This window comes from Pinus tabuliformis, chromosome 6 (genome assembly GCF_031772625.1).
Source record: "Pinus tabuliformis cultivar Carrire ecotype Pingquan chromosome 6, CPIR1, whole genome shotgun sequence".
NCBI lineage: Eukaryota > Viridiplantae > Streptophyta > Pinopsida > Pinales > Pinaceae > Pinus > Pinus tabuliformis.
The window spans coordinates 736,957,374-736,971,072 of NC_142292.1; the positions used below are offsets into that span (position 1 = coordinate 736,957,374).

General features: G+C 34.8%; 1 protein-coding gene across 1 annotated transcript; it reads right to left on the minus strand.

Moving 5' to 3' along the window:
- Positions 1–953: 953 nt before the first annotated feature.
- LOC149260842 (uncharacterized) lies at positions 954–2,910 on the minus strand. Its single transcript, XM_089461113.1, has 2 exons — positions 2,124–2,910; positions 954–1,501 (listed from the first exon to the last, which is right to left on the minus strand). Exons 1-2 carry the CDS (start codon positions 2,908–2,910, stop codon positions 954–956), a joined length of 1,335 nt encoding a protein of 444 aa, XP_089317239.1.
- Positions 2,911–13,699: the final 10,789 nt, after the last annotated feature.

Sequence of the window (13,699 nt, forward strand, 5' to 3'; positions counted from 1 at the left end):
AGTGCCGATAGCTTCGTGAATTTGTCTGTTCTATAGGAAGGAAAATTGTTCAGGGGAAATATGTCTAGACAGGATAGGGCGGAGCCGGTTTGCTATGATCTTGGCTATGATTTTATACAAGCTGTTGTAGAGAGAGATGGGTCGGAAGTCATTGAAAGATGTTGGGGAGTCGGATTTTGGGATTAAAGCAATGAATGTAGTGTTGATGGCATCATACATACGCCCTGTTGTTCTGCATTCTTCCACCACCTTAAGTAGGTTAGGGCCAATGAGGTCATAGAAAGCAAGGAAGAATTCTATGGGCCATCCATCCGGTCCAGGGCTCTTGTCTTTCTTGAACCATTTTAGCATTCCTTCCAGTTCCCCTAGTGTGATCGGGGAATTAAGTTCCTCATAAGAGTCCTCATCAACGAAACTGGGGAAGTGTCCAGCTGTTTGGACAATTTCAGCAATGGATGCCTCACGGGGAGCCCTGAAGAGATTTCTAAAGTGTGTATACCCTAACTGAGAGAGTTGACTGAAAGTTGATGCCATGCTTCCATCTTCCCGGGGCATATGCCAGATAGTGTTGGAGATTTTCCTTCCTTTAGCGTAGTTTTGGAAGAACTTTGTGTTTTCATCCCCTGCTTGCAACCAGATTGCTCGGCTTCGGAGTCGCCAGGTTTCTTCTCTCTCCTTTAGGATTTTGATCTTCTGATTTTCTAGAGCAATTAGTTGATCCTTAGCTTCAACAGATGTAAACCCTTTGTTCTGCTCATCCTGAAGTGTAGCCAGAGATTGCTCCACTGTAGTGAGGGTATTATCATCTCTCTTAGATTTTTCCTTGACCCATTTAATGGAGAGATTTTTGAGCATTTTGAGGTTCTAGCAGAACCCTTCAGCCCAAGTACTGCTTCTGGATGGGGGATGGAATCTCCAGAATTCATTTATCATTTGGGTTTAGGATGGGTCATTTAACCAGGTGGAGTTAAATAAGGTTCCCTCGGTTTTTTTTGTGGACCCGAGATCTCCATGAATATGGGGAAGTGATCCGATATTCCACCAAATCCCACCCATTGTCTATAGAGGGATAGATTTTGTATCAGAGTGTCCTTTATTAGGAATCTATCTAGCCTTCTAGCTAATTTAGCTTCTCCTGTACACCGATTTCTCCAAGTAGGAAGGGGCTTGTTCATGGGAATGTCTGTCAGATGGTGTTGTTCCATTGGCCCCTCCATCGATTCAGTGAGCCTGTCAATTTGTGCATTGGTACCCAAGGATTCTCCATATCCAATGGAGAAGTTTAGGTTTCCCCCAATGATAAGGTTGTCTGAGGACATAATCGATAGGTTGAGTAATCGATTCCAGTAAGCCTCTATGTGGTGGCATGGTCCATAGACATTGACAATATGAAGGTCCACTCCCAGATCAGAAGAGAAGATATCCATGCCAATAAATCCGTCACCACCCCAAGAGGTCCTCAAGTTTATGGTGCAGGGATTATATCCTAAAGCCAATCCTCCTGATCATCCGATAACATCCAGGGATTGAAAAATCCAGCTAGGCTTTAGGGAGCCGAGAGTGTGGGAGATGAGGTCAGTTTCTCCCAAGGTTTCTTGAAGGAAGATGATGTTTAAAGATTCAGAGTCAAAAAGTCTTATGAGGGCTAGTTTTTTGGGCGAACTAGCCAAGCCCCTACAATTGAAGGATAGACACTTCATGGAGGTAGTTGAGCAAGGTTGTTCGGTGCTCTAAGAACCCGGTCGAGTGAGGCTTGTTTGCCGGAAGCGACTTCCACCTTCGCTATCAAGATAACTTTGGATAGATGTTATTTCCGACCAAAAATGGGTTTATGGTTCAAAGGGGAGGGTATTAGGCCTAGGACGGATCTGCCGTCCTTTGGGGTGACAAGGCAGGATCGAAGGTTATAAGGATTGGGGGAAATAGGGGGAGGGATGGGGAGCATGAGGGGACATGGGGGGGATCAGGAGGGAAGGATGGGGGGGTAGTGGAGAAAGTCGGTGAATGAGGGGTGAGGGGACAAGGAATGGGGGTAAGAGTGTCTCCCAGAGATGCAGCATGCACATGCGATGCAGAGGATGCAAGTGAGGAAATAAAATCAGAGATTGGGAAAGAGGGAGTACCTGATGTACGAGCAGCCTCAGCAGCAGCCCGTGATCTGGTCATCAGCGGGGAAGGTGGATGAGGTCCGTTGTGAGTGTCCAGAGGAATGGAGGATGTCAACCCGATAGTTGTCGCAGCAACAGATGCAGATGGTCCCGAAATGGGTTCAATGTGTGTCCCTGTGGCATCCTCAGCTCCCGCAGAGGGTTCCTTGTCCTTTCGCACCAGAGGGAATTCCTTATAAAGATGTCCAACTTTGTGGCATCTTCGGCACTTGAAGGGGACTCCTTCGTAATCCAGTATTTGTATTATGGTGAAATGCCTCCATTGAAGGGTGATTTTTTCTTCCAGACCTTCCCTAGTGTCCAAGTGCACCAGAATGCGAACTAATGTTCTGTTCCTAGATTGAATGTAGGTTTTGTCATAGTCCAAATAGGTACCCAGGGTATTCCCGATACGGACGAAAACATCCTCAGACCAGTATTGCAATGGGAGCCCCGGTAGTCTCACCCATAGTGATCCGGCCCTAATCTGCTCCCGTTCAGGGTCGAAAAGCGGACTCCATCGTTTCACTAATACCGGGGCCATCTCAATGTGCCAGCAGCGGGATAACGCCAAAGAGGTGTATTCTTCCAATGAGAAATGCAGTGCAAACCAGCCTCGGGGGAGAATCTGTACCTCAGGGAGGTCTTTGAAGGTGTTTCCCCAGATTTCCTTTACCCATCGATTGAGCCGCTCTGCAGAGTAGGCTCGGCCTCTGACCCTTCCCACCAGGACCTTCCCTACCGTGTTGACCACTTCACCCATGGTGAGACCTTCGCTGAACGTGAGGGTGAAATCCTTCCGGGAAGCCCTCACACACTTTGTTTTCCTTTTTCCAGATCTGGGAATGGTGGGGTGATCCGAAAGCAGGTCAGCAGTACCCAGAGGCACGTGTTGTGGTCCTTGTATAGATGGGTGAACTTTGATGGCTAGGGTTTCGAAACACCCAAAAGGCAGGCCAATATTTGTGACCTCTGCAACGATGGACGGATTATTTGGTGGGGGGTGCTATTATGAAACTCCTGGAGGGGCAGGTTTAGATGTGGAAGGAAAGTGGGGTGCACAGAGGAAATCGTTGGGAGGAGAGGGTTCGAAGGGCGGTGAGGAGGGCAAGCAAGCAGCAAGGAAGTGAAGGGTCACCAGAGAGAGAGGTGGGTTGTCCAGTTGCGGTGAGGCGTTGGTGAGGCAGTCAACATGAAGGTTGGAGGTGGAAGTTTCAGGTAAGGTAACCATAGGAGGAGAGCCGTTGCAGAGTGAAGTGGAAGGGTTACAGTGGACAGTTTTGGCCAACGAAGGGTTAGGTCACTTGAAATTTTGCTGCTTAGGGTTAGGGTCAGCTGTGATGTCGACTTCATCAAGTTCCATGGTATTCATGCTGCAGTGGGATTAGGGCTTCTGTAACCATTGGGGGGGCAGCAGTTAAAGAGCTATGGTAACAGCTAACAGGTGGTGACAACGTACCCTAGGAACGGTCGTCAACGGTGAAAATAACAGGAGGTAAGAAACAGTTACCGTGGCAGCTAATGGTGATAAGGTCTCCGTTTTCCCCATAGTTGTGAGCACCGTAACCTCTCTGTCCGTGCATTGATTAGGTTATCACCATGGTCCGTTGCAGAGCTCGGTCCTTCACCCTCACATCAAGGCACCTCAAGTTAGTTGGTTCAACTATTTTCGTAAGCATCTCTATAACATTTTTATGAATATTTTCATAAATTTTTAAATTGATTCCATGTGATATATATTTCTAACTTCTCTTATTGTTTTCATATTTCATCATATGTAGACATTGTTACATATTAATAATTTTATCATATATCATAAGTATGAACCATTCTCCTCATTAATAAATAGTTATGATTCAGTTTGGATGTCTTGAGTTGTTTTCATCTTTAGATTTCTAGACTTTACATCATCTTCAGTCTTCTTCATCTTCATCTATTTCTTCACTTGCTATTTTATTTCAGTATCAATATGCACTACATTTCTCTTTGATAATTTTGGATCTCGAGACAACCATTTGGATTGCATCATCTTCATAGCAAAGATTTCTTTAGCTTACCCTTGACTTTCCCATGGGTTTTCTATGGATTACCCTTCAATTATTACATCATATTAGGGTTCTCCTAGCTCACCCTTAACTATTACCATTTTTAAGTGATTTCGGATTATCACTAACCATCAAGTGATTTTGACTTACCACAAACCATTCATTATGTCAAGTGATTTTGGATTACTATGAATCATCGTGTAGTTTTTGGATGACCATGAACTTTCGTATACAAAGTGATTTTTGGATTACCATGAACCATTACAAAAAGAATACCCATGCTTCATTTGACTCAAGGACTGACTTAATAAATTGACAACGCTTTCCTATACATGTTTGAATTTTGAGGACCAACTGACTCATGAGCTCTAGATGGGAGATATTGTTGTACATTTCAAGGTTTGACCCTATAAAATATTTTCAATGTAAAAATAGTTTTTTGCCATCCAAGCACATCTATCCAACTCCATGTACTTACATGTGAGGCTTTAATATTTCTTTATTCCAACAATTGCGATGATCATGATATGTAAGAGCATAAGCACCATAAGAATATAAATTGCGACACTTAGCTTGTACCTGACCTTTTTTTCCATAATTACTGCAATTTTTTTCCTTCTTCTGCACTTGATTCATTTTACTGTTATTTGTAGATGACTCACTTCTTGTCAATTTCTCTACATTCATAAACTTGATAGTTTCATTGCTTGTTTGACCTTCATAACCCAGACCTTCATTTGTTGGCCTTACACATATTTTTATGGGATTCTAAATACCTTGAGCACTTCTTGCTAAACCCTTGCCATCAAAACCCATTTTACTGAAAAGTCTAGAATAAATTACTTTTGTATGCTTCTCAAAACAGCCTAGTTCATCATCTTGAGTAAGAGATTCTTCAACATCTGTTTAAGATTCATCTTTATAAATATCACTAGGATCTTTATTCAATGCCTCAATATAAGAGACAAACATATTTACATCAACATTATTATCATCAACCAAATAACAAGTATCAATTTAACTATCAATCTTCTGAATGAGGTCACTAATAGCAAAAATTACATCACACTTTGCTTTCTCTTGATTTAACTATTTCAGTTCATTTTTTAGTGCTAACAACACATTTTATTTTTCCAATAGCTCTTGCTATAATGATACTACCAATATATCCTTTTGATATCGAATTTTTAAAATATCATCTACTCATAGATTCAATGATGCCAATCTTTCTTCTGACGTGTTAATGATTTTTGCAATGAAACCAACAAATTCATGATAGAGTTCATTACCTCATGATCTAAGTCTTGCAACTTTTCCTAGCATGGAACTTGTTGGTGCTTTATTTGGCCCTCCTTTTGAAATTGGCTCATTCTGTCAGTTTCACCTTGTGTCTCCCTCTCCATATGATTTCCTCTCATAATTCTTAGGACAAAAAAATCGCTTGCACGAATCTTCATATTTACCTTGCATTAACATTGTTGTTACAATGATCATTATAATCCATAGATAATCATTATTACGTTAAATAAATTTTTTGAAATTTTAATCCTAAATAAATAATAACAAAAAAAACTTTATAAATATAATTTATATTTATCATTATAATAATTATGTAAAAAATTAATTAATTAATTAATTAAAAAATAAAAAATAAAATTAATTAAACATTAAATACAAATTATTATAAAAATTTAAAAATTAAAAATTAAAATATAAAAAAAATTAAATTGAAACTAATACAATAATAAAAACATTATTTAAATAAATAAAAAAATTAAACACAAAACAAAATGAATTAAATTAAAATATAATAAAAAAATGAAAAACTATCAAAAATTATTTAATTAATTAAAATATATTAAGAACACTTACCCTAACCTACCTTACATTCAACACCTTTAAAAACATATAACCAACTAATGAATTAGTGCCTTTACTCCAATTTCAAGGATCTATAGTCTAAGAAATATATATAATATACTTTTAATTGTGTTGTCTCCCAACGAATAATATGATGTTTTGTCTTTAATAAATAATATGAGTATTTATATTAAATAAGGCTTTTTAGCTAGTATTTTTTGCGATTTAGTTTAATTATTAAATTTTGAAAAGTATGAATTAGTTGGTTTACTAATTATATTTTATATATTGGCCCATTAAGGCTAAAAACCTATGATATTTTGTTAAATACATCTCAAGATATCAAGAACTTTTAAATTATTATTCGTTAAATTATTATTCTTTCCGTTGTTAAAAAAAATCATAATTAAATTTTTATAATTAATCTATTTTAAAATTATTAAAACAAATCTATTCATAATATAATTATTATGTAATATAATTTATACATGTTAGGAGTCAAAGAGGTTTCAATTTAAATATGAACTTCTATCAAGTACTATCAAGTTATCAATTTTTTTAGATCTTTTAAAAAATAAAAATGAAAAAAATATTATTAAATTTTTGTAATATGATTTATGTTACAAATATTTTTTTAAATACATTTTATGTATATATAACACAATTATTATGTTAATTATAACATAGGTTAAGAGTAATAAGAAAGATAATTTTAAGTTTCTATTAAATTATCAATTCTCTTAAATCTTTAAAAAAATAAAAACGGAAAAAATTATTATTACATTTTTATAATATATATCTATATACATATACACACACACATTTTATGTACATATATAACAAGATTATTATGTCATATAATTAACATAGATTAAGAGTAATAAAAAAAATAGTATTAAATTCTTATCATGTGATATATGTTAAAATTTCATGTTAAAAGTTTTTTTTTAAATGCATTATATGTATATAATGATATATAATGTATTGAAAGATCATGGTAGATGATATTTGTGAGTAAGTCATGTTTTACTTTACTACCATTTGAACATGTCACAAGTGGAAAATGCATATGTTTTGATCAATGAATCAAATTAAGAAAAAGTGAGACCACATAACCCCTTGCCACCCTCACTCTCCATGTTGTGATATATGCCATAATTGACTATAAAAATTCCTCTTCATCACATCTTTTCTAGGAGCAAAGGCATCAATGTCATGTTATTGTTTCTTTAAGTAGATGATGATGGTAGAGAAAGAGGTTGCACTTTACTCTACATAATTCAAGTCCTAGCTTATTTGAAGGCAACTAAGGATGGGATCTTCAATGATAACTCATCAATTGCTCCAATAACTACAAATAAGATATTTAGTCATTAATTTGCAATCTTATACAAGTGAAAATAACAAAAACTATTTCTCAACTCAACTTATATGTGCATCCTCAATTCACTTCAATGTTCTATTTACCTATTTCAAGATTATACTAATTATATAAATATTGATGACAACAACCATGATGATTATACTATTTACTAAGATCAACTTTGATGTATTAGACTTTAAAGAAAAATCATAAAGAAATGAATAATTTGTTTTATAATTTTATTTTCATTAAAAAAAAGAATAAAAAACATATAGAAATTTTTTTAGATCTTTACAATTTTGATGAATTAATAAATTAAGAATGTCAATATTATTACAAATATTTAAAAATTTTAATATGAAGATATATTGGACATTTTAAAAGAAAGTGTTTTTATTATTTAACTTTTCACTATCACAAAAATAACAAATTATTTTATTTCATAATACTTTATTTTAAAAATTATTTAATATTATATTACATCATTAATATAGTGGAAATTATTTCATATATTAACACTATTAATTTTAATAAAAATCAATATACATTATTTATATATATTAAAGAAATATGTGTATTTTTTATTACGTGTGGGGTGACATAATAGATTACATGATTATCAATGTTGGAAATTGACACCAAAATAATGACCAACAAAATATGTTGTTCTTTATGTATCTAAATATATAATTGCACGTCATACCTAAAATATTTAGAAAAAAATCAATGTTACAAAACTGGATGGGAACCTATAAAACAAACAGAAAACATTTCATCATCAACTTCAATAACAATACATGCGCTGATAAAGACCAATAATAACGATCTCATATAGTATTTAAAATGATAGCTAGTGTGTTGTCAAATTTGAATTAGTTTCGAACTCTTTGAAAATCAAATATGGTAATCTTTGAAAATTCGATTTGTAAGGTTGTTAATTAACAAGTTACATAGTATTAGTTTAAATATTGCTAGATTAAAGTAAAAGGTTGTGAATAAATAAATAAATAAATAAAATTTCAAAAAATCTAGATTTTAAAATATTTTCACAAATTATTATATTTTTTAAAAAGATTGACAGAACTTATCCAAAAAAATACGATTTTTTTTTAATAATTAAATTTATTTAATTTTGAAAATAATAAAAAATTAGCTTTTTACTTTTATTTGAGGAGGTAAGTAATGGTGTGATTTTTATTTTGTTTTTAATCTTAAAGAAATTTTAATTGATTTGTTTAAATATTTTATTAAAAATAGGAAAATTTTAATTTTAAGTTATTTAATATACATAATTTTAATCTTTTAGGATTTCTCTAAAAATTTAAATTTAAATTTGCATTTTATAATATAGAATATTATAATTTTAACAAAATCTGTATAGTCATATTCTAACATAAAATCCCAAAAATCATTTCGAACCCAAAATTTAATTAATAATTTTACTTTAAAAAATTTTGATGATGATGATGATGATGATGATGATGATGATGATGATGATGATGGTGGTGGTGGTGGTTAACGTTCACTAAGACAAAACTTTGGTCTATCAGACCTAAAGAAACGAATTATTTAGTTTGATTTAAGATTTTATTCCTATGCTCAAAAAGTTTAGAGAGAAGCCTCTCGAGCTCACTGTAATTTTGACAACGTAAAAGGCTAGGAAGGTCAGTATTGCAACAAAGATTTTGAAACTGAGATCTAATGTGGTTGTACGCGGGGCACTCTAAGAGGAAGTGATTTTCATCCTCGATGTTCGTATTCTCACAGAGATGGCAGAACCTTTCTATCCATGGTGTTTTAGGAACTGCCCAACGACCCGTTTCACTATGGAGCTCATGAGAGTTCGTTCTAATCTTGGTTATATTAATTTTCTTCTTTGAGCTAGATAAAACAAAGAGATACTTTTGATCTTCTAGGGTGGGGTTGATGACTTCCTTATAATATCTTAATTTTCTTTTAGCTGCTAAATCTTTCTCACACAACATTTTTTCTTTGAACTTAGAAGTAACAATATTTTTAATGTTATTAATGTTTTGCAATGCAACATTCTTGTCGATATCCCAATAGTTTAACCAGGCGCTGGTGTCTTTATAGCAACCTCGTTTGAGCCTTAGGTGGTTTTGGCTGGAATTTAAAGCTAGCTTAGGAAGTCTATGGTCTCCTATGTTATTGGGTTTGTGCTTATACAACAGAAGCCTAATCATAGCTAGGATCTCGATAGGGGAAAGACCCACTTCTATAAGGAGAATAGGATAGGGTGTGTTGCTTTTAATTTTGAGGTTATACGTTATAAAACGCTTCTGGATTTGCTCAATATTTCTCCAGGATTCTCTAGAGATGCTACAACCCCAAACCTCACATCCATATAAGATAACCGGAGTGACTAAAGTTTCAAAGAGGAACTTATTTCTATCCCACATTACGAGGTTTGTCGTTTTACAATTATTTTCAAGACCAAAATAAGCTTTCCATTCCCCATAATCCTTTTCTCAATGCTATAGTTCCAGTTGAGCTTGTGATGAATATCGATTCCTAGGTACTTGTAGGAAGACACTTCCTTCAAGTTACTGTTGTCATACATAAAATTAGCGTAAGTGTCCTTCTTGGATTTGATAATCATAACTTTTGTTTTGTCAGTGTTAACAATCATACCCATGGTAGAGCAGAAATCCTTAAGAAGTATAAGTTGCTTATCAAGATCAGATGGGCACCTTGCGAGAAGAACAATATCATCAACGTAGAGAAGAAGGATGATGACTATCCTAGCTAAGATCGTGCCAGCACATCCTGCTTCCTCTAAACAACCTTCTAGCTTGTCGATGTAAATTCCAAATAGGGTAGGGGAGAGGGGGCAACCTTGTTTAACTCCGATATTACACTTAATATCTTTCGACCACCCCTCATTGATGTTTAACTTGGAAATTACATTCTCATATAACCTTATAGCGGCAGATCTCAACTCAAAAGGAACCTTTAGATCTTCTAATCTGTTCCAAAGGTTGTTTCTAGGAACTGTATCGAAAGACTTTCTAAAGTCCACAAAGCAACAAAAGAGATTGGATTTATCATTGCGGCATTCCTCCACAATGATCCTAAGTGTAACGAGGTGGTCTGTTGTTGAGTACTGCTTTCTAAGACCCGCTTGGCCTTTAGCTCGCTTACCTTCACTTTCAAGCCATATGCTCAACTTCCTTTCCAAAATAATACCATATAACTTGGCTAGGAGAGGGTTGATCATAATTGTCCAATAATTAGAGGGGTTATTTGTATCCCCACTTTTAAAAATAGGGATAATGAGGCTTTGAGTCCATGTTTTAGGGAACCCTTGCTTGACCACTTGATTGAAAAGCTTGTGAATGTGGGGGATGAGGATAGGACCTCCAATTTTTAAGATTTCCACTTGGTAACCTTCAATGTCCTTAGCTTTCCCATTAGCCAAGCGATTAACCCCAAAATTAGTGTCTTCTAATGAGAACACTTCCTTTGTTGTGAGCAGGGTTTCAAAGTTATCCATGACATTTAGAGATTCATAAATCTTTTTAAGATAGGAATTCCAATCGCGTAAACTAATTTTATTATTATCTTTAGTTTTCCTAGTAGAATCTGCCTCCAGAATTTCTTAGGATCTACCTTAGAGAGGTGTAAGAGATTCTCTTGTCTTTTACGAATATACTGCCTTTTTTTCCTTTTAGTTAGGGCTTTGTATATTTTGATCTTGTCAATTTTAAGATATTCATCAACAACTTCCTTAATTTCTCTCCTCGCACTTTTACAGTCTTTGTCATACCATGGGTTGGTTTTTCTATTTATTTTATTACTTGAAACTTCAATTGAGAACTTGTTAATAGAATATGAGAGGGTTGCAGGAAAATTATGATAGAGATCTTCTATGTTGTCTATACTAGATAAAGGAAGCAAATTAGTTTTTAGTTCATTTAGAAAGAGATCTTTTTTATTTCTATCAAATATTAATTTCTTTTGGCTATAAGGATTATCTTCTATGGAATCTCTATGCATGACAAAATTGAGAGTTATAAGTAAAAGCCTATGATCAGAGTTAGGCTCGTGGTCATTTAAGATGTCAAAATTTGTTATTTCGTTGTATAGAGTGAGATCGAAGATAACATAGTCTACCACACTACTACCAAGCCCATGAATGCAGGTCATCTAGCTAGAATTGGGCCACTTCTTTGGACTGTTGCAAATTATGAGATCCTGAGCACTACAGAGCTTGACTAGCTCCAACCTAAAAAAATTCTCCCCGAGGTCTTCAGAGCTCCTTTTGTACCGGGTTGGAATGATTGCTTAGAAGAATAACTTGGTTACTTGAAGTTCGAGCATTAAAGTCACCCATTAAAAGGATATTGCCTTCATTCCTTAGGCTAGAAATATCATTCTCTAAACCATTGTAAGGACTATTTTTGTCTAAATTCTTTTTCTTGTAGAAGTTAGAATTGATGGGGGGAATAACAGATTGCTATGTAGGTATTTTTATCATAAATGTTAGTAATTTATTTCTAACTATATTGGTTGTAAGGGTCGTTTTTATAAATCCTAGCATGCGGAGAGATGTTCTTCTTAATGTAACAAGCTATACCACCAATGCCTCTACGGGAGGATCGCTTATTCCAGGTAGACCATAATGTAAAGCCATCTATGTTAGGGACCTTAGATTCTTCGTGCTCCCAAGTTTCAACAAGAAAAAAAATATCAACATGATTCGAGATCCAACTTAGCTTAGGGCCTTTGTTCGATGGAAAGCCCCGACAGTTCCAAGAAAGAATCCATAGCATGTTGAATTGCTATTTATTATTATCTTTTTGGTTTCTATCTCGAATAACGACTTTTCTATTTCTGATTATTGCCCATTTTCCTTCCTTCCTAGCTTCCTTTACCTTTTGAACCTCCTTTCTCAATTCTGTTTGATCTTATGGAATGAGATCTTCATTTATAAATATTCCCGTTCCTTTTAGACTTGGGGTTTTACTAAGTATGTCATACTTATAGTCAGTAGAGCTCACCTTTATTCGGATCAGCCTTCCTTTATTCTCAGTTAGTTTCCCCAACCTTGTTGCTTCTGTGAGACACGTTGTTTCAATTTGTAATCTATTATGTAATTCTGTCTAGGCTATGGCTAAAGTATCCTCGTCTACCTCCTCTTTCAAACCGAAGATTATAAGGCTCAAGGCCCTTTTGAGACGCTCATGGTCTAATTCTATCAATTTTTTAATTTCATCTTTAATTGGTTTGATATCTAATTTACCTGCCACACTATTTAGAGTGAGGTGGCTATTAACTTTTTCTTCTAGCTCTTTAATCATGTCCTTCATTTTAAGACTCTTTAAAGTATCAACATCTACTTGCTGGGATGTTTGGTTCATATCTTGGTTTTGTTTTTCTATAACCTGCAACCTAGTCTCCATTGCATCCATCTTATTCTCCAATAGTTCTATTTTATTTTCTATTTGTTTTTGGATCTTGTCTTCAAGAGATGTGAATTTATTTTCCAGCATGGCTACTAACTCTGTTTGTAGCTTGACTTCTCTTTCTTCTCTACGTTTCTCTAAAGACTCTATATACTCATAGAGGATCTGTAGAGTAACTGTGCTAGGTATACCTTTGGTAATCTTTGGTTTGTGGTGAGTTATTCATACTTGAGAATATATGAGCAAATATGTATTAGAAAAATATAAGGAATGTGTGCACTTGGTTTTATAAAGCCGGACCACAAACGCACGTGCCCCAGATTATTTTTTATTACCGGAGAGAGATCGTGAATTATTACCGTAGAGAGATCGTAAATTATGATCGCAGAGATCGTAAATTATTACTGCAGAGAGATCGTAAATTATTACCAAAAAGAGATCGTAAATACATCACCCTAAATTATTACCATAGAGAGATCGTAAATTATTACCACAGAGAGATCGTAAATACATCACCCTAAATTATTACCACAGAGAGATCGTAAATACATCACCCTAAATTATTATTGTAGAGAGATGGTAAATACATCACCCTAAATTATTACCACAGAGAGATCGTAAATACATCACCCTAAATTATTATTGCAAAGAGATCGTAAATACATCACCCTAAATTATTACCGCAGAGAGATCGTGCCGTCAAACTACTCAAGCGTTGAGGATAACGCTTTTCAAAAGGAGAGGGGCATGTTAGGCCCCTATAATACTAGTGATTCCCCCATTAATATTGTCATTATATCCCTTCTTATTATTATTGTGCCCCTATTGTCCCCATATTGTTATTAGTATGCCCCATAG

Coding starts and splice junctions, on each gene's coding strand:
- LOC149260842 (XM_089461113.1), bottom strand. CDS start 2,910: ATGGGTGAAGTGGTCAACACGGTAGGGAAGGTCCTGGTGGGAAGGGTC. Junction 1,502..2,123: donor TGAGGCTGCTCGTACATCAG/GTACTCCCTCTT, acceptor TCGGATGATCAG/GAGGATTGGCTTTAGGATAT.